Below are 21,733 nucleotides of genomic sequence, written 5' to 3'. Positions count from 1 at the left end.
TCCATGTCCGTTTCAGGCACCACACACACACACACACACACACACACACGAATAGTCTGTGGCCTGAATTATCAGAGAGAAAGAGGCAAATTGCTTGTTTGCGAGGAGTAATACTCTAGAAATTGGCGTGTGTGTGTGTGCGCACACCTACGCTCCTAGTCACAGAGAGCTGTGCAGACACATGAGTTGTAGCCATCAGTGGCTTGACAACGCCTTGTTGGAGCAGACCCCCCTCTGACTGATCAACAAGCTAATCTGTAGTGTGTGTGTGTGCGTGCGTGCCGGTGTAGCTGTGCGTGTGTGAATGTAAGTATTTTTATGTGACAAGGTGTTTAAGATTCAGGGTGGGATGTCACGGCCGATGTTGAAGGGAAAAATCTCCTCACAATGAAAGTGGAGCAGGCCAGCACACGTGGAATGATAGCTTTTCAGTCACACGGCGCTAAAAACGTTACCGAAACTGATTTACAATTATAAGGAATTTAATTCCACTGATGCAAGTACGATTACAGTTAAACATTGGAGTACATACTCCTATGACATATTAAAACAATAAAACCCCATTTGCAAAAAACTCTACTCAGCTCCTCGGGTATAAAACACGTCTGTCCTCTGCGAGCATTCACGGGAGAGAGAAAAAGGCTTGAAATTAAACCACCCACATCTGTTCGAAACACCTCCTCTTCCGTCTATCCCGATTCCTATTGGCTAACTTCCAGGAGTGTATTCGACTGTCTGCCCCTGAGTTTACTAACACATTCAATGACCGTCAGTTACGTTTTAATCTCTTCTATAATAATCCTTCAGTGTGAAAGTTAAACTTCTGCAACTTGGCAGATGCTTCATGTCTTTTAGCTACTATTCCTACATCACTTTATGTTTATCTTAATTATGCATTCCCAAAACCCTTATGATTATGACTAATTATGAATTATTAATTATGAATTATTAAACACTTTTATTATATCTACTAACTACAGTTTTTTGCTCAAATTTCTTACACCGACCAAGACCATGACAGAGTAGACAGGAGAGCAAACTCTGTGCAATGAGCTCCAACAGCCGTCTTATAATATGGACGACGGTCTTTACAGACTAGCAGTAGGTATGTGAATACACAATTGGTGATTGACCAATCACTTTCAAAAATTTGTTTTGGAGAGAAAAACAAGCTAAAAATAGCCAAGTGTGACTGTATATTGCAGCAGGTGTTTTCAGCGTGAACTAAAGGTGTTGAAACCTTTATTCACATTACTGGGCATGAAGAACGACAAAAATTACTATTAATCAATCATTAGAGAATAAATATATATATATATACACTGTATATTCTGTTGTATTAGATGTGCATAACTTGTGCTATAAATAATGAACCGATTTGCAATTTTCTTCACAATTCAAAGCATGTAGGAAATCAATTATTGTATTTTTTTCCAAATACTTTCTTCGATCAATTTGGATGGCATTATTGGTTTTAATTCTGTATTATAAGCTCCTTCAAACATCTGGATTTATTTAAGTTTCTCGCCAAAAGCTGCATTTTACAAGATTACGTTTGAACGCATTATAAGTTCCCTTCGCCTAATACTCATTTTTACCGTTTACGTTTCCATTTAAACGTCTGTAAATGTGGGAAACGATATGAGACTGACCGGCTCGGTTATGGCCGCTCAGCTGAAAACCGGCCGTCAGCAGATCGACAGATGCATCTCTCGTCCTCCATGTATTGTGTGATGAGTCTATAGTGTAAATAGTAATGAGGTCATGTCCATACATCGTACGATAAGTAGATAGATGTATTTTGTGTCACCTCGCATATCCATATTAAGGATTCATATGGGTGTTCATATGTATGTGTGGAGGATGAATATTGTCTCACTGTTGTTACAGCCTGCAGATAAGAACAGGATCCATCTCCTTAATCAGAGAATTATTATCATGGCCTCTGTGACGTTCACCAACACCCAAGGTGTGCGTGTCCGTGTGCGTGTCCGTGTGCGTGTCCGTGTGCGTGTCCGTGTGCGTGTCCGTGTGTGTGTGTCCGTGTGTCCGAGCACATTGCTGTGTGTGTCCGTTAAATAAAGCTTGTAATTGCGCTGGCAGCTTTAGGGCTCCCCAGTGGTGATAAGGAGGTGGGTGTGTGTGTTTATCTTTTTCACAAGTGTGTGCGTGTGCACGCACACTAGTCAATGGGTGAAATAGTGGGGCGACAAGGGGCCAATTAATGTATCACGTCTGCTTTTCTCCTCGGCCTCTGTTTCTGCATTAGGTTAAAGAGCAGATGAATAGGGGTAAATACGAGTGTGTGTGTGTGTGTGGTTTCCGTGCACGTCGGCCCCTAACAATAAGTAGTGCATTAGATCAACCTATCTCTGCCCTCATCTTTGGCGTACGTGGACACACACACACACACACACACACACACACTCACTCTTCATGAAATCACAAAGCCTCCATATCATTGCTATCGCAGAAAGATGTAACCCCATTAGCTTTTTCCTTTGGGCATGGACACACACACACACACACACACACACACACACACACACAGGTTTATCATTACACGCTGTAAAGCTTTTCCAATTGTATTATCCCTCTGATGTCCTCTCTGTTGTCTGTTCCAAAGCCTGGGGTGGAGAACACAGATAGTGTGTGTGTGTGTGTGTGTGTGTGTGTGTGAGATTCAGGGTGAGATGCTGCGTGTGTGTGTTTGAGGATAGGTATCTTGTAGACGAGCTTTATAAAGAGGACAGGAGATGTGTTGTTGCACTTTTGATATGTTTATTATCTTTTAAACGCGTCACCGTATAATGTTCGTGCAAGTTTTGCTCTGTTCACATTCAAAGTCACGACATGATTGTCCTTCTTCCGGCTAGTAGCGATGTTGGCGTTTCACACAGTTGAACTGCGCTGGGATTCGTTCACATGTCTGGCCGAATGGAACAGTGATTCATAAAACCGTCACAGAAAAATGTGAATAGCAGCGAGTGAACAGAGAAAGCTGGAGCCATCCCACTCCTTTTAACCCTGCTGTCGCTTTAATGTTTTACAAAATGAAGCAGACCGGCTGGACTTGTGGATCATTCAGAGCCACGTTGCCTTGTGTATCTTTTAAATGCGTCGTCGTCGGGTTTCTACTGCGACAGTAACGGGTGAAGAATAATAAGGCTTCATCAACACTACCGAGCACTGCCTGTGTATACAAAGCCTGATTTACTGCATTCCTCTGTGCCATATAGCTCCATTGGCAGTGGAAAAACTAGCAAAACATATCCGTGAGCCCCATCATTACACTGGGACTGTTGTTTATTTTGAGTCTAATATGCACAATCCTGCTGCCGTAGATATAGCTTTCAAACATCAAATGTGTATTCATTCGCAGCTGAAAATAGTCCCTCGCAAATGCTGTATTTATTCCTTTTTGAGTCACGTTAGTTAAAAACAATTCCCAGCTGATTTATGGGTTCACTTTGTCTTTTAAAAAAAGGAAAGTGAAGATTTGTGACGTGTTTCAACCCATTGTTGGTTTTCCTCTTTGTGTGGGATAGTCTTTAAACAAGTCTGACATTAAGAAAACTATTTGTTTGTGAGAAAAATCAAGAATAATGTCTTGTTCTTTAAGTTATTTAAATTGAATGAAGTTGTATCTGTTTACCAGGGCAGCAGTAGCTAATTCCCACAGAAAGGTTTCTGTAATCTTCATCAGCAGTATAGTCGGTGAGTTCTAAGCTGAGCTGGTGATATTGAAATGTCCAACATGATCTGCTCTGCTCCACTTGAACAGCAGAGAGCACTCTCACTCAAAGGCCATCGGTCTGGTTCTCTCACAGCATGGTAGCTGCTGTCGATGAGGCCGTTTTTAGACAATGAGCACAAAGTCCGTGCATGCAAGTGACAATGACTTGCATATGTGGGCTGCATATTCTCTTCTGGGATTCCACTGTTTTATATTTACATGCCCAAAGTACTTTTAGCAGAGCTTAACCGGATGCCCATTTCTTTAAAGAAAAATGGAAATGTACATTTTTTTTTATTAAAATGACCCTTTGTTCCCCAGATGATTCAGTCACTGTCATGTCCGGGACCATTGATCCAAAATGTTTCGTCCTTCTGTATAAAGCCTCCAGCTGAGCTGCATGAGTCCTTTACACAAGACTGACACGGTAAAAGGTTTGGATCCTTACCACATTTTTAAATTTTCACTTTTATTTTGAAATCATTTAAGCTGTAAACTTAAAACAACACATTGACACATATTGACTGTTTCATTATGTTAATAGCAATTAGAAAGGAAGAATACAAATCAACCCATTTTGATCATGCAAATGAGCGTGTTGACAGTCTCAGTCAGCCCTTCACATTTACAAGGAAATATCGAGTATCTTCACACGATATACAACGTACACACACAATCCTCCATGCAAACTTGCCACCGACACGCACGTGCACAACCCATCGGTGGGCCCCGGGCTCCTAATGCGCTAACAAGCTCCCTTTCTCCTCCCCTCGCCGCCTCCAGTCTCAAGTGATCGCAGGAGTCGAACAGCGGCACAATGAGCCGCGCAGAGAGAGAGAGAGAGAGTTAGAGCTAAAGATGGCCTGATCACTTCACTCTCTCCTCTCTTTTCAGCCACGCACAAGAAAATGAGTTTCTGATTGGATACAAAAGAGGCTTTTTATCCGACCCCCTCTCCTCTATCTCTCCCCTGTCCGCCATTCTCTGCGCTGCTTTCTCCCTTGTCTCCCTCACCGGCCTTTTTCCCCCCTCTTCCTCCCCTCATCATTTTTCCTCTTTCTTTCCCTTTCTCTCCCTCCAAAAGAGAGATATTTTTCCGCTGATGAATTTATAAGAGGAGCCATCTGAAATTCAATTACAGATTTCATCACGACGAATGCCATTTGGATGGAGGGATGGATGGATGGTGTGTGAACAAAAGTCCATTTTTCTTTGATCCCTGATTGGTTTCTACTTTTTGATGGTAATAATTTCATTCGATGGTGAAGATGCACCACGAAATGTTCCACAAAGCAACTTTCAAGTCTCAAATAGATGAAATATTTAGTAACCATAAAACAGTAAAAACAAGAGCCACATTAAAAGAAAGCTGCTTGAAGGTGCAGTATATGGGATTCAGAGCATTATTATCCACTGCGCTCATACGTCGGTTAAAGCTGATCACGCTGTCACAGAAGTGTAGCACCCACCCTCCGGCTCCCCCTCAGGTAAACACTGTTAGCTCTGACAGCACTTTTGTCCTAGTTAGCACCGTTGGCTGCAAGCCGCTGGCTCAGCCGTCGCGATGTTGAGAAGCAATTGAAATGCTTCCAATCTCAATCTTCTTCTTTTTTAAATTGCCAAGTAAAAATGCCTTCATATATTAAGAAATATTTTTACATATTCTGGCAAAAATGGGTGTTGAGGACGGCCCTAAACGCCTATATAGTTTTAGAACTTTAGTTTTATGAACTGCTCATGTCAAATGTTTTGCAGCGACAGTGCATCCATCCCTCTCCTGATGTTGGCCCCTCCCAGTTTGGAGCTGGCATTTATGACAGTGACACGAAGCCACAGGCAGAAACCCCCCACTGAGAGGAAGAAAGAGGGAGAGAGATCTGACGGAGGCAGACGGAGAAGTAGGGAAGAAAAGTAAAGTGATGTTCCCGTCATTTATCTCAGCGGTGGTGCCATGCCTGTGTATTTATCTCTCCCTGTTCTCCTCATTCCCCCTGCCTCTGTAGACTTCTTTCTCTCCCGCAGGTGTCCTTTTAAACCTTTTGACCTTTTCATAAATGACGAAACAGTGGCCTTTCATCAGGCAGCGTTGGCAGATACTTTCTTGTATTTCCTAAGCTGCCGCCTCATACAACCACACACTATTTAAGCATGATATAAAGGTGATTATGTGTTGTTTGCAAGAATATATAACAGCGGTTGGTCCTCATTGCGTTACAGTCACACAACTTTCTCACTCACACACTCACACACACTCATCCACCTAAGGGGGAAGTGCGATGCAGGGGAGGGAAGCAGGAAAAGGCAAACGGCGAGATCACATAGAGACTCGGTGTTGGAGACACTGGCTTGACGCTCCATGTGTGACTGCTGCTCTTCTGGCCGCTCCAGGAAAGACACTCTCTCTCACACACACACACACACACACACACACATGCACACACACCACATCATGCTCTTACTTAAACATCCTCCCTCCCCCATCTCACCCGCCGTCCTCCCCTTTCACCTCCACTGTGATTTGCTGCGGGATTCTCACCCTTCTTCCTCTGCACCCTTGCTACTTCCTCCCTGTCATTTTACATGTTCTCTTCCTCCCGCACCACCTCGCTTCCTTTGCACCTCCAGCCTCCATCCTTGCTCCTTTGTTCCCTCTCCAGCTAGTTCACGTTCACTCCTTTTCTCAGTAGGATTCAAGTGAGTATTCGAAAAGTATTTTTGAAACTATAGCTGCTATTTTTAGATCTTAAAATCCCTGTGAACACACAGGGTGGTTATATTCAGTAAAATGTTAAGCAAACAGCGTCATCTGTCCACAGTTTATTTGAGTTTTCTTTCTCTCTGCTTTGCCAGCTTTTTCCACTCATTCCCTCCATCTCCACCCTCCTCGTTTCTTTTTAATTCTGCCAGCGCAGTCTGTCCCTCCACTTTAAAAGGAGCCATATTGTTGTTATTATCATTGTCTCTAACTGGATCAGTTACCATTAGACCTGAATCTTTCTCCTTCTGAGGCCCATAGACCAGCTCTCTAACCCAATAGAAAACCCATGGGAGCTATTACAGATGGCCCACCCATTCACAATGCACACACACACACACACACACACACTGAGGTACAAACACACAGATTTCATTCTGAAGATTCATTGGCCTAATCCCATCACACACTTAGACGGGGACACGTGCGCTGACATACACACACATCGTGCCTGTTCACAACCACTCTTATCAAACACACACACACACACTCTGCTCTCATTGATAATCCTCGGTTATTGGAGCTCACTGAGCAAATGGTAATACCATTTGGAGCTGATGGGACTGAGTTGTGTGTTTGTGTGTCAAAGAGACTGTACCGGCTGTATGCGGCTGTCATTATGGTTGGATGTATGAGTAGGGTAAATGTCATTCTATCAATGAGGTTATCTCTAATAGATGGACAGTTGAAGTCCTGGTTTCCATTTACTCAGCTCTGCGCCTCTCTCTTTGAATTCAATGCTGAAGGCTGTAATCGCAGGTGATAAAAGGCCTTTGATTTGCTTCTTCTTCTTCTTCTTCTTCTTCTTCTGACCGCAGCGTTCTCTGTAGATCCATGTGGAGACTGCTGTAGGTCTATGGAGTAAACGGTGCTTTAATCTGAAAAATGCTGCTTTCTCATTTCATTATGTTTTATTCTATTATATATTCACTTTATTTTACAGTATTTTATTTTCTATTCTGTTGCTGTTGTTTTCTGCTATTTGGTTAATGGATTTTGAATTCATGTTCAAATGTGCAGATTAATGAAAGATAAATAGACTTCATTAAAACAGTACATAATGTGTCAGATATTAAAGGGGCACTGCAGTTATTTAGTCTCCATAGAGTTCGGCTCTTTGAGATACAGATTTTAAAAGAGAATGTGCGGCAGAGTCTAAAATATCCTGACTTTCAGTACCGAGTATGGGTCATGCTCCTAAAACACTGGAGCCTACATTTCCCACAATGCAACTGGATGGTCTTTCTATAAACCTTTGTGCCTGGTAAACACCCACACCTTTTAAACCCCACGCATCCAGTTTGTATCGCAGCCTTCTTGTTATCCGCTTGTAGCCTCCGAGCCTAAACTGAGATATGACCCTGATGACATCATTATGACATCATCAGGCTTGTTTTGTCAGACTTGACTAAGCTCCCCCAGATCTACAGAACATTTTATCACCATCTCCCATCAGATTCTATCTTCATCTTTTTTGCTCCTTGTGGGTTCTGTTGGCGTCTGTCTTTGTTGTTGTTGTTTGAGCTTGACCTTTGACCTCAGCTATGAGGAGCGAGCCCGATACCTGGAAACCATCGTGGAGCACCACCAGGAGCCGACCACGTTCGAAGATTACGCAGCTCGAGTCTACAGTCCCGCTCCCTGCACACACCTGCCCTCTGACACAGGTGAGACACAACCTTCTGCACGGGAAGCATCCAACAACCAGACAGATATTACAGAACATATATATCCAAACCTCGGAGGCAGGCTTTGACGGAACTAATGACACCCGAAAAACTGCTGGACAACCAGCCAAAGTGGCCAAATCTAGACACGACGCTTCTTGCTATTTCTTGTCCCTCGCCACAAATCCGTGGGAGAATTTAGAGCTGAAGGCAAGTGAAATTAAAACATGCATAGTAGACAAACTTATTATAACTATTTAGACTGAATACTTAGTGTGTGTGTGTGTGTGTGTGTGTGTGTGTGTGTGTGTGTGTGTGTGTGTGTGTGTGTGTGTGTGTGTGTGTGTGTGTGTGTGCGCCCTGACCTATAGGTTCTTATAATAAATATAATACTCAGGATTTAATCCTAAGAACAAAGGCTTGTTAAGTGAAATATACAGCTTTTTTTCGAAAGTACTAAAGCTGGATTCTAACCTACCAACAGCATCTCTCGCGCTCTGCCTTTTGAACGACACACACACACACACACACATACTGGCAGCTCACAGCTTGATTCACAGACTCAGAGTATCGAATGAGTTCTGTTTTCTGTCAAACGCCGTGCTCAGAGCCTTCTTCTGTCTCCAGAGCGTCTCTGAGGAATTAGCTGACATCTGATCAGCCAGTAGAGATGCCAGGCATGCACATGGGAGTTACACTCTGCTGCATGACACCTCATATGTATCCCGTTAAGTTTATTAGACGGCTACTGATCATTTTTGCCCGTAGTGTGTCCGGCTGAGTGTCATTTAAAACAGTGTGCTGTCCTTTGACTCGCACATAATCAGATTGTTCAGCGTGGCAGTTATTTACAATAATCGAATCGTGCAGCTGAGCCGCACACTTTCTCTTGAGGTATATGAAGCATAAAGGAGTAACACTGTGTGACGTAAGCCTACATACATATCAGTGTAATAATGTAAGGAATACAGTGACACCGTGTTTGACTTTGTTTCTTTACTGGTCAAGCAGAGGTATGGCTGTGAATGTTGATCTTAATGTGTATAATTAATCACTGTTGGGTTTTTTGTCCAACTGCTCTTCATCTCACCAGCTATTATGGCAGAAATATTAATAATTGTACAACAATAATCAACCTGCTTTGAGGCTGAATAACATTAAACACAACCTGGAACGCTATTATGTTCCCCAAATATTCATTTAGAGTATTGTATGGTACTGAAATTGCTCTTTTATTGGGTTGTCAGTGTGTTCTTCAGCCCCAAACATCATTTCAGAGCACAGGATCAAAACGTTAGTCGGATAATAAGATATCTGGGCCTCTCGTGGCCACTCATTTCACTACTTGCTCGTCTCAATTTGCCTGATTCCTAATCTTAATATGCGTATCATCATGTCCAAATGAAGAATTCGGATTGTGACTATCTGGACAGTTTAATAATCCTGTGCTCTGAAATATACTTTGCTCAAATTACGACAGCCCCCCTCCCCATATCTCTACCTCGCTGTCTCTCTCTCTGTCTGTCTCCCGATAATAACTTACAGGTTCCCCTCCCTTAACAGCAAAATGATCAAACATTATTCTCTCTTTCTGTTTTTTTATTTGTATTTCACCTTCTTATTTATAATTATTTTCTTTTGTTTAAATTGCTTTTCCCTTTTTCCTTTTTTTTGTTCATATTCTTTTTGTTTATTTATTTCTTCCCTTTTTTCTTTTTTTCTTTTTGTTTCCCCCCTCCTTCAGATCGTATTGTCTCACTTGCCTATAGCTAAAAAGGTAAGCCTGGTCACATGATTGACCCGCCTCGTTCTGATTGGCTCCTCCTACTGACATTTCAGCCTAACCTATGCTCTCCTCAGATTCCTCCGCCATATTGTTTCATCTCGACTTTCTTCCCGTCTGTTTTCTCCTCTGTGTTTTCCACAGTTCAAGCAGGTCTGCATGTGTTTACAGTTGTGTACTGTTTAAAAGGAAGTGTCATCTTCAGCTCATCTGTGGGTGTAGTTCGGTATGACTCATTGTGGTTAGTTACGAGTGTAGCAGCAGGGCACGCCATGAACGTGTTGTTTGTATCTGCACATCTAGCAGAGCAACATGAGCATTCATCTGGTGTCATGTTTGTGTCCACCTGATGAATATCAGTCAAATATCCACTCTCCATTTAAGCTCTGGTGGTCTCCACCACCTCCTGAGTCTCCTTAGTCACGAACTTTATCCGCCTTGTGTTGGCTGCTGGGCAGGTAGTGTGGATTCCTTTGATCTTACACAAGAAACAGCTCCCTGTGCTGATGACATTCAGCTGGATTGCATTTATTGAAATTTCTTATTGAACATTGTTTTTGACTTTTATTCTTTAAAGGGACAGAAAATATATTTAAAAAAAATATTTTCCTCTTGCATGTAGTGCTATTTATCAATCTTTTGTGTTTTGATGTGAGTGTTTGAGGTATCGGTCGTAAAGATGTCTGCCTTCTCTTCAATATAATGGAACTATAAGGCTCTCAGCCTGTTGTGCTCAAAGCTCCAAAAAATACATTTTAAAAACTCAACAGCAACGTCTCTCTGGAAATCCTGACCCGGTTACGTAAAATAATCCACAGACCTTGTTATGAGCAGTTTCATGTGGGAACTATTTTCTTTCTAACAAACTACACCCGCCAACCACATCACCGTGCAGAAGGAAGAGTTCATCTATACTCAACACTGCTAGCTCACCTAGCACCCCTGAGCTAGCTCACCTAGCACCCCTGAGCTAGCTCACCTAGCACCCCTGAGCTAGCTCACCTAGCACCACTGAGCTAGCTCACCTAGCACCCCTGAGCTAGCTCACCTAGCACCCCTGAGCTAGCTCACCTAGCACCCCTGAGCTAGCTCACCTAGCACCACTGAGCTAGCTCACCTAGCACCACTGAGCTAGCTCACCTAGCACCACTGAGCTAGCTCACCTAGCACCACTGAGCTAGCTCACCTAGCACCACTGAGCTAGCTCACCTAGCACCACTGAGCTAGCACACCTAGCACCACTGAGCTAGCACACCTAGCACCACTGAGCTAGCTCACCTAGCACCACTGAGCTAGCTCACCTAGCACCTCTGAGCTAGCTCACCTAGCACCACTGAGCTAGCTCACCTTACAGCTCAGCCATCAATGTTTCTATCTCACGCTGTCATCAGCCTCTCGTTCATCAGTGGATGAACTCTTCCTTCTGCGCGGTGATGTGGTTGGCGGGTGTAGTGTGGTAGATAGAAAATAGTTCCGACATGAAACTGCTCACAACAAGGACTGTGGATTATCTTGAGTTTCAGATCATGATTTCCAGGTTTCTCAATCGTCGCTTTGAGCACAACAGGCTGAGAGCCTTATAGTTCCATTATATTGGAGAGAAGGCAGACATCTTTACTGTCCGATACCTCCAACACTCGCATCAAAACAAGCTAGATTGATAAATAGCACTACATGCAAGAGGAACAATATGTATCTTCTGATTTTGGGGTGAACTGTCCCTTTAAGCACTAGATCAGCTTCATACCAAGCTACACTCAGTGGCATGATGAAAGTGAGACGTCCTTGTTATAACGATGTGAGCTTTCTGCTCTTTGGCCTTCTCACTCACTCACTCAGTCATTCTCCTGTTCTGTTAACCTGCGCTGTCACACTGACCTGGTGAAACTTTACCTCTAACCTGTTGTATGCTCCTCTCTTCCTGGTTATGACACGATGTACCTCTGTACACACACACACACACACACACACACAATGTGTAACTTTAAACTAACATTTCAGTTGTGTTTCTTCTGCAGTAGACTTGTTTGTATTGTAACATCTGAAATAAGTAAGTTAGAGGTGGGGATGAGCAGAATGAAGCATACAGATGAGGTTCAGATGTGTTCTGTGTCATCATGAATGTGTCCAACATGTTGTGTGTGTTGTCAGTGAGTTTGTTGTGTCTTTCCATTCTGTCCATTGAATGTATTGTTTTTCTCTTTTGTGTGTGTGGCAATATCTTATTCTTTATTTTTATTCATTTTTCCATTTTCTTTCTTTTCTCTGACCATCCCTCCTTCACGGCTCCTTTGTCATCTCCTCTTTTTATACCTTATCTCTTCTCCTGTTTCCTCTCTATTTCCTGTCTATTTCATTTACTTCCCTTTCTCTATCTTCTGTATCTCTCCTCTGGTGTTTCATTCTTTCCTGTATCCTCCTCGCTTCCATCTTCTCGCCTCTTTTTGTTACCGGCCCTCCTTTCCTTTTGTTCCCTCTCCTTTCCTTTCCTCTCCTCTCCCATCCTTTCCTTTTCTTGACTCTCCTCCTCCTGTAGAGGAGCATAGTGTTATGTATATGATGGTCCCTAAACCACTAGACAGCTTTAACCTGCTCAGGGTGAAGGGGAAGGGTCTGAAGCAGAAGGTCCTTCATGCTAGCTGTGAATGGTATGTTTATAGACAGAAGATAGCCCAATAATGACATTTTCTGTTTCTAGTCTAGTTTCCAAACATCTCATATAGAAATTACTGCAAAGATTTCCAATAAAAAAGAAAAAGTGCTAAAGTGAAAATGTAGGCAGAGATTAGCGTCTCTTGACTAATGTGTTGCTAATATCAGCTGTAACGTCGGATCACCTTTAAAAATCCATGTGATGCAGGATAAGTATGCAAACCATTTGTAACGACACTGTTTGGTCAAATGTCAGTATTTATGAATCTTGTAGAGTGCAGTTTAATTAAAAAGCTGAATCTACCTCTGAGTCCGCTGCCACAGAGCATTAGAACTGAAAGCTAGACGGAGCTGCTCATCCGCTGGAAAGCGAACAAGCAATAAAAGAGCTGAGCTCCAGAGACGAGTCGGCTGATATTCTAAGTGTAGATGGGAGCAACTAGATCCTGACACTTGTCAAGCACATGTTGCCTCTACAGCAATCGTGACGATTCAGCAAAAGGCAGCTGTTGTACATTCAATGTCGAAGTTCATTTATGTAGCTTTTAATGTCACACATGGTCTCAGAGATACAGTCTCTGTTCTTCTGTGAGCTTTTAGGGATTTAGAATGAATGCAGTATGTTGTGTGTTCTTCTAGTCTGTGTCTGTCTGTCCTGTCTGTGTGAGTTTGTGCAGTCCGGCTCAGTAGAACATCATGGGGCGGGATGCATTTTACTTATTGTCCCTTCTTCCTTTTCATTCTCTTGTTTGCCTCCTCCCTCCTCTCTTTTATCCCTCCCTCCCTGCCCCATCAATCCATCCTCCTCACTCGCCCCTCGACCCACAACTCCCCCCCCCCCCCCCCCCCCCCACCCCACAGGCTCCTGCCTAGAGATTCTTCGGGGAGAAAGTCCGGCTCTTGGGGAGGCCGGGAGCGACTCGGCGTCCCCCATGTCTCCTCGGACTAGCAAGAGCCGCATGTCCATGAAGCTGCGCCGCTCCTCTGGATCGGCCAATAAGACTTAAGCTCTCTAGATTTTCGCGGCCCCGGTCCGAGCCGATCAAGCAATCAGACACTTTTGGTCTACATTTTGTGCTCAGAAGTCGGCGAAAACAGACTGTGGTGGAGAAATCCACATAGATGTTTATTTCCAACAGGAAAAAGACTGATGGGTGTTCTCAGGAAAGAACATCACCATCTGGGGTGTCGGTAGAATTTGACGCTTCGTCACACAGTTGTACTCTCAAAAAATACATTTAAAAGTATTCTGTGGAGTATTTAACACTGTAACTTTATTTAGAAATTGCTCACAGCTGCTGAATATATCCTTGGCTTTGCTCTAAAAAAAGAAACATAAAATGTTTGAACCAGTGCTGATCTTCATCGTAGACGCAGCCAAACGAGTGCAGCACTCGTCCATCATGATCCGTGCCATGTTAGAAATCGCAAAAAAAAAGCTCAAGTGTGCCACATTAGACGCTGTTCGTTTTGGAGAAGCGCGTTCATCGAGGTCAAAACCGCAGAACAAAGAGCGGTTGAACGCCGCTGTGTGGAATCTGTATATTTGTACGATAGTCAGTCCGTGTGTGTGTACAGACAGAACTATGAGTTTTGATATAAAAAAAAAAAGAATGCATTTCTGAACGATTGCACCTTCAGTGTTGCATGGAGAAAGCGAGATAAAAGTATATTTTTGTTCTCAGTACAGCATTAGGCCTACAAAGATAAGGGCAGGGGTCTGTTTGATATTCAGTCCTCATAGAATGTAAATAGAAACTCTTTCGTTTGCTAGCCATAAAATGCGGCATCACTCTAAAGCCCAAAATGTTCTCCAGAAGAACAATCGCCCTCCTTCAACTCCCGTTGAGCGAAGAGATGTGAGAACCAGTGTAGAAGGAATGATGGAGGGATTGTTTGTCTTTCACGACGCAGAGAAAAGCGCGTTGTTGAAAAGTGATTGATCGAAGAGGAAGCACTTGTTACATAAAGTTAAGTGTCGACTTTTTTGTGCTCATGCTGTAAAATGTGGACAGAGCACTGATGTTCATTGCATTCATGTTCCTTGTGTTTTTCTTTTTTTTGTTCCTTTTATATATATTCTGTATATCTATATATGTATGAGTATATCGGTATATATATAGTAGATATATGAATATCTATAAGGTTGTGTACATACTCTTGTGTGAGATTAGCTGCCAAAGTCCAACTGGTTTATACTCAGAACACATTATCTGCTTAAAACACTACAAGATGTAATGCTTTCCTACCCAGTTTACTCTTCAGCCTCTCTGTATCTCAAGTATTCTTCTTCACTGCTGATATGCGTAACCTTGCTACCACTGTGTTTTAGGCCATCATATTCCTGGTTTTACATTGTTTGACATATTGCTAAGTAAGGCCCGAAGGAGGAAAAACAAAGTGTTTAAAGGAGAGACACTGTAGAACCATGGCCAACGAGGGGGGGGGGGGGGGGGGGCAGGCAAAGGAAACACCATCACTTAGAAATAAACGGTTTTGTGCTTGTAACTTCTTTTTTTTTTTAATCCCGCGCTTAACTTTCGACTCTTTCCTGGTTCCAGCTGTGGATGGAGGGGATCCGCGTGTCATCACAATCCAGAAACCGTGACGCTACGCTCATGTGTTGATGTTTCAGATCGGCTTCCATCGTTCTTTTCCGGGTTTCTCTCCATTTATGGTCTCAGCTGTGGTTCCTTCAGGGTTTATCACCATTGAACCTTCATCCGTTTATTTGACACGAGTTCCTTTTCCTCCTGTCTGATCTAAAGGAAACACGCATGTACTGTATGAAATGTTTGCATTTGAAAATATAGATCTGAGTTAAAGGTTTTGCGTTATGCTTCACTGCTTCATGGTGTATTCACAACTGTATTTTCTGTTACTGTTTCATTGTATTTACTTCAGCCATAGATTCCCTGTAGAGAGGAAAGGGATTGTCACACTTGTTTTAATCCCTCTGTGGGGTTGAAAATGTTAAAGATTTGCCAGTTTAAAAATGAGGTCAAATTAATCTTGTGTTATTTTGTCTGTGGATATTTAAAGTCAGCTGAGATTTGAGTGTTCCCGTTAAATTATTGCTGTCACGGTTGTTATTATTATTATTATTATTATTATTATTATTGCCGAGGTTGAAGAAGCACCATTGATTGGTTGCGACACGTGGTCAACTAGCCCCACATGGGAAGGATCTGTACATGCTGTATGGAGACCGCAGCTCACCCGCGTCTCAATATCTTTTGGGTCTCAACATTACTTTGGCTTTGGATTAAAATACCATACTTGAGTCATGATGCTGCTTTCATAGTACCATGAAGAAAGATTCAGATAAAAAGGATTTCACTTAAATAAAAAAACCCTGATTAGCAAAACCAAAATGTATAGAAAACCTAGGTTACCCAAAGCCTTTCAGCATTCTAACGAATCCACATCAGCCTGAGGACCGTCTGTCCAGGAAGATTGTTCAGGAAGAAAAGTATTAGTCCGCATTATTGACCCAAATCTGACATCTTGGTTGTCTGTAGTCTGTTGCCATGTCGACCACACACAAACATGTATGTAACTTCTGCGCCTGCGTGGATGGATGCTCTGAGCGAGAGGGCCGTGATGGGTACGGGGTTCAGCTGTTGTCAGTTGGGAGACGGATGTATGCAACTACTGACTGTACACACTGCATGACGCCGGTTCAGTACTAACCGCATGTGTTGATCATGTAACAGCTGTATCTCAACACACACACTTCCTGATTGTTACTGTCACACCTTATGTAGACCTGTAATGTCTCTTTTGGACACTGAAGAGAGCGCAGATGTGCGATGGTGGAGTTTGACAATAAACGATTCGTACCACTTGACAGCCGGACCCGTGTGTGTGTGTGTGTGTGTGAGTGTGTGTGTGCCAACTTTGAAACCACATGAATGAGCACTGTCTTAACATTTATTGACAATAATTTAGAATAAATGTCACATTCAACTTCAGACATATCAAAATAGTACTGGTTTCATCGAACCACAATTATATTTTAGCATCATGAAGGCATTTAGCAAATATTTCAACAGTAATGAATCATCAATAAAGACAAGACTTTTTTTAATTAGCAGTACACACATTAAATGTTCCATTTCTGTATGAAAATATTTTGTAGCTGAGAAACTTACTGGCACATTTACTATAAAAGGCATGTTATGGTCTATCTGATTATTTTCTCTTTATGTTTTATTTGTTTTAGTTTTATTGTTCACTGTACATGAAACAGAGTTAGGACATTGGTTCTGTCTCCGGTTGGTGGGGTAAGGAAGGTCACTTTCTGTAATTACAGGTCACTAAATTTTACGTCCGTACGTAATGTAACACACCGGCTCCACCTGAGCTTCGGTGTAATGTGATTACTTTGCCACAGAACCGTGTCGACCGTGAGTTTAAACATGTAGAGAGGCCTGTGTCGATCTTTGCTTCAGTACATTCGGCGTACAATAGCCCCATCTTGCTCTAATTAGTCACAATCGAATTACCCTTTCTGTCAAAATTCAGTCTAGCCTGTTCTCTCAAGTGTTCACTAATTATAACAGTTTAGTTACTGTGATTAAATGTCAAATCGTTTACAGACGGTTGAGCATAATATGAGAGGATGCAAGAGAAGCCGAAAATGAAATGGCCTCCATGTGGCAAAACAGGATATATATATATTCTCTAAATGAGAAAAGAAATATAGAAACTATTTCTAACTTCTGATTGTACTGCCCGTACAAATTCAATATTGACAGATAATGTGATTTGCTCTCAAGATTTCAACAGAAGAAATAGCCATTTAGAACAAGGGTCACTTTAATTTGCATCCAGTTTAATGTGTAATCGTCATAATAATCCTGCTGTTATTTTATTAAATCATCTTAGATCACATGTCCAGCGAATTAAAATGTCCTTTTTATTTTTCTTCCAAAAACAAACAAACTGTAAAGACTGAGCAACCTGTGGAAGATAACAGAGGTGCGTTTGTGGACATGGTGTCGGTTTGTTTGTAATAGTTTCCGTAGGTCGTTTATTTACCGGCAGTTGAGTTTCAGCACCATGGACAGTTCCGCTTCTACTGACACTGTTAGGTAATTGTCTAGTTTACATTTGCTTTTGGATTATCAGTCTCAACACCAGAAACAATGTTTGCATCGTTTTGGCGTCAGTAGATCATAACTGTATCTTTGTGAAACAATTGAGCAGTCAAGAGGCTCACTGAGCTTTAAACAAAACTCACCCGTAGTCCGTAAACACAGTGAGTTTTTGCTTTTTGACCACAACTGAACCCAACAGGCCTCCGTCCCAATCTACAATAGATCCATAGCTGAATTAAATGTACTTCATAATTAGGTTCCTCATAATTACGGTCAATGACTTTTTCATATATAATCTGTTTGCTTGTTTGAGTGTTTCTCTTGGCCCGTCTCGCGCTCGCTTTATGGTCGCACGGTCATCTGCAGCAGCATCACCTGCCGGTTCTCGGTGGGATGGGATTTGTTGATGTGTCTCGCGAGCCCCGGGGAGCTGAAGAAAGTGGACGGACAGTGCTTGCACGTGAAGATCTGCTGCTGCTCGCACTCCCCGCTGCCGCTCTCGCCTTCCTGCGCGTGGAAGACGTCTGGTCTGAGTCCTCCTCCCAAAGTTCCCGCCAGTAACTCGTCCCTCATCGCGTGCCACAGACGGTGCTTGTCCCTGATTTCCGCCGACGGGAAGCGCGCGCCGCACAGGTGACACAAGAACACCTGGCTCTGTCCTCCGCCTGTCTCGCGCGCCTGCCCGTAAGATGGCGGGTTGGGAGACGCTCGCGCTGTCGTCTCGTGCGCAGCCAGGTGTTTCTTTAGGTAAGCCTGTCGGCGGAATTTCTTCCCACAGTACCGGCACTCATACACGTCGTCCTCCGGTAACGACTGGACAAACGGCAAAGGAGGATGCGGAAGCGACGGCAGGTCCGCGCGCTCGTCCGGGTTGCCGTTTAACAGAAGCAGGCTCGAGGGTGGACTGTCTGCCGCCCTCACCTGCTGCTGCAGGTCCAGACAGCTTTCGGCCGGATTCCGGTAATGAAGCGAGGAATCATAGTGAGGGGGCGCGAGGCTGGCGCCGTCGGGGTTGTCCCGTGAGCGACCGTGGAGCAGCAACAGGGAGGGCTCGCGCCTGACGCGGGAGCTGTCCAGCGCTCCGTGGTGCTGGTTAGCGTTTATGCGCAGCAGCTCGTTCTCTTTTCCCTCCATCTCTACCGGTTGCCTCTCGTGCTGAACGAGACCTCGTGCTTCTTTCAGCGGCTGGCTCTTGTTTGTCTGAGTCTCTCCACCTTGGCCGTTTACCGGACGAGGCTTGTGCCAGCGGCGGTGGGATGCCAAGTTGGCGGGACAGCTGAAGACTTTGTCGCACTCGGGACACCGGTACTCCACGCGCACTATGCGGGAGCACTTGTGCTGCGCGAGGGAGAAAGGGTCGGAGTACTCCTCTTTACAAAGCTGGCAGATGTACTCTCCGAGCGGCTGGTTCCCGGTGGGAGCGGACGACCTCTCCCGCTGTCTCCTCTGCTCGGGAAGCTCCTTCTTGATCCGCAGACCCAACACCGGCGAGGTCATGACCTCGTCTTCGAAGTTCAGCTTTCGGTTCACTTTGGGTTTCTTTGACGGGTTGCCCGCAGGCTGTTTGCTGTGTCTGTTGCCGTTCAAGCGTTGATCCTGCTCGAGGAACGAGCGCTTCCTCGCCGCGTAATGCTGCTCTGGGTTCACAAGTGTCAGTGGCGGGAACAAGTGTACATTACCCATGCTCGGGTCGTATTTGTCATTGTGACCGTAGGACGGTGCGTTGCGGCTGCCGCTCGCGAGGAGCATCTCAATGGAAGGGGACACCGAGGTCTGCGTGGAGCTCACCAGGAACGGCAGCTCCGGTAACCCCGGCACCGGGGAGGATGTCAGGCACTTGCCGGGTAACAGCGGCTGCTTATATCCCTCCTCGTGGTAGTGGTGGTGACGGTGGTGGTGGTGGTCCAGCAGTCTCGTGCCGACCGGTTTAACGGGGCTGCAGGACTCTGTTGATGTCAAGTCGCGTGGGGGTAGAGGAGGAGGTGGGAAGAAGCAGGAGAAGTCACTATCGGGAGTCAGAACGTCCACCTCGCTCACCTGGCCCTCGGTCTCCGGTAATTGTGCGCGCCGGTCCGCCTCCGCCTCCAGTGCGGACTCCACGTGCGGGCTCCACGCCTCCCTGACAGCGGCGGAGTCTCCACGGGACACCGGCAGCAGTCCATCCGGCCGTCCAAACGGGAACAGATTCAACACGTCATTCGCCTCCACTGCCTCCGGTTTTGTCGCTTCACACTTACCGCTGCTATTCTGGTCACCGTAATATGCTTCGGGTTTGTTATTACTGTTATTCCGTGACCGGTACGACGCCGGACATCGCCGGTTTCTCTTCACCAAGAATCCTCGAGGCATGGTGGTGGTTGTGGTGACGATGATGCTGGAGACCGCCAGGCGGAAAGAACAACTCTTGTCTCGAGCCCACTTTCAAGTAGAGCTGTGATGTGGCGAAGTTAGAGAGAGGGAGAGGAGGAGAGGGGGGGGGGGCGCGCGCAGGGAGAGAGAGAGAGAGAGAGAGAGAGAGAGAGAGAGAGAGAGAGAGAGAGAGAGAGAGAGAGAGAGAGAGAGAGAGAGAGAGAGAGAGAATTATCCGTGGTGTGCGTATTCTTTTTTTTATTCACCAGTCTCTCTCTGTCACACACACACACTCTTTTCGTCCATGGGCCAGTATCCTTTAGCAGGCTTTATTAGTTGGCTAATTAGCGTAAGCCTTTTTTTATTTGTGAAATATCAGTAGGAATCAGTAACAGTTTGAGCATGAATGTTAGTGTATAGATACTTATCAAGTGTTTTAAAGAAGCCATTAGAGATGAATACCCTAAAATAAACAGTTGGTGGCTCATTAGGTACATCGTAAAAACTATAGGTTATAAATTATATTGAATGTACGTTTTAATTTTTATGGAACCAGCATTGTTTTACTGTACCTAACTCTTCTTCATGTCATAATCTGGCCCACTTGAGATAAAACGCAATTTTATATATATATTTTGTTTTTATAAATAGTGTTGCTGTTTTTAACTCTCATGTTGTCACAATAAGGAAATAAGTGGGTTCGCATCTGTCCGAGGTAATCAGGAAGTTTGCATTATGGTTAAAATATATAATTAATTATTAATATTACTCACTTATATCATATCACAATCACTGAGTCGTTGTAATCAGTGGAATTTTGAGTTTTATCAGTTATACGGGGCGACCGTGGCTCACTGGGTTAAGAGGGTCGTCTGGGAACCGGAAGGTCCCCGACTGGGACGTGTCACGTGTCGAAGTGTACCTGAGCAATACACTGAATCCCCGGCTCCCCGGGCGCTGATCACTGGCAGCCCACTGCTCCCTATATACAGGGATGGGTCAAATGCAGAGATACATTTCGTGTATGTGTAAAAATATATATGACAATAAAAATGGTTTCTTCTTTCTTCTCTTTCTTATTGCTGGGGTGTGAAATAACATATTGCTGTGTGCGCGCGTGTGCGCGTGCGTGCGTGCGTGTGCGCGTGCGTGTACACGGACTATTCACACCCGTCCCACTAGAAGCTGCACTAGCTGATAAGATATCGGAGGGATATTCATCTATCTATCCATCCGTGCTCCCCCACGGGCTTGGCCGGGCCCTCCGCGCAGGCCAGGCGGTCTCCAGCTCGGCCAGTGGGATCAGGCCAGCCGGCGTCGCTCCCTGGAAATCAATCAAGGCGGATGAGCGTGAGAACGAGCTCGAGGGTCGGGCTGCTGGCTTGACGAGGGCCGCCTGGGGAATAGAAATGAGAATAGAGAAGGGGATTGGTGGTGGAGGCTCCAACACTAAAAACTAATTAAGCACCAGGCTTATCTGGATTTTTATTTGGGTGGTTTTTCACTGTAATTGTCAGCTGCTAATGTGTCCCACAGAGAAACCTTGACCCGGGTTCAGCTGGTATTGACCCGACTGACTGAACGTGAGTGATTGAGGCCTCTGTCAGATTATTTTCACCCCACTTTGTATCGCATGGATGTGGAAGCCCATTTATATCAGGAAAACAGAAAAATAAATAAGAGCAAACG

General features: G+C 44.3%; 2 protein-coding genes across 2 annotated transcripts in view; one reads left to right on the top strand and one right to left on the bottom strand.

The window, feature by feature from the left end:
• The window catches only part of ralgapa1 (Ral GTPase activating protein catalytic subunit alpha 1), a 64,442-nt gene extending 50,842 nt beyond the window's left edge, over positions 1 to 13,600 (top strand). The window contains exons 44-46 of the mRNA XM_079286889.1: positions 8,034 to 8,158; positions 9,903 to 9,935; positions 13,455 to 13,600. Of these exons, the coding sequence (XP_079143015.1) occupies positions 8,034 to 8,158; positions 9,903 to 9,931 (154 nt within the window). The 3' untranslated portion in view covers positions 9,932 to 9,935; positions 13,455 to 13,600. The remainder of the gene's footprint in view (positions 1 to 8,033; positions 8,159 to 9,902; positions 9,936 to 13,454) is intronic.
• A 4,437-nt stretch (positions 13,601 to 18,037) lies between these two features.
• Positions 18,038 to 20,044, bottom strand: insm2 (insulinoma-associated 2; the record flags this gene model as incomplete). The annotated part of the gene is made up of 1 exon (XM_079285965.1): positions 18,038 to 20,044. One exon carries the CDS (start codon positions 20,042 to 20,044, stop codon positions 18,038 to 18,040), a length of 2,007 nt encoding a protein of 668 aa, XP_079142091.1.
• Between the last annotated feature and the right edge of the window lie 1,689 nt (positions 20,045 to 21,733).

This window comes from Melanostigma gelatinosum, assembly GCF_949748355.1.
Source record: "Melanostigma gelatinosum genome assembly, chromosome: 16".
Lineage (NCBI taxonomy): Eukaryota > Metazoa > Chordata > Actinopteri > Perciformes > Zoarcidae > Melanostigma > Melanostigma gelatinosum.
This window is presented reverse-complemented; position numbering and strand designations above follow the sequence as displayed.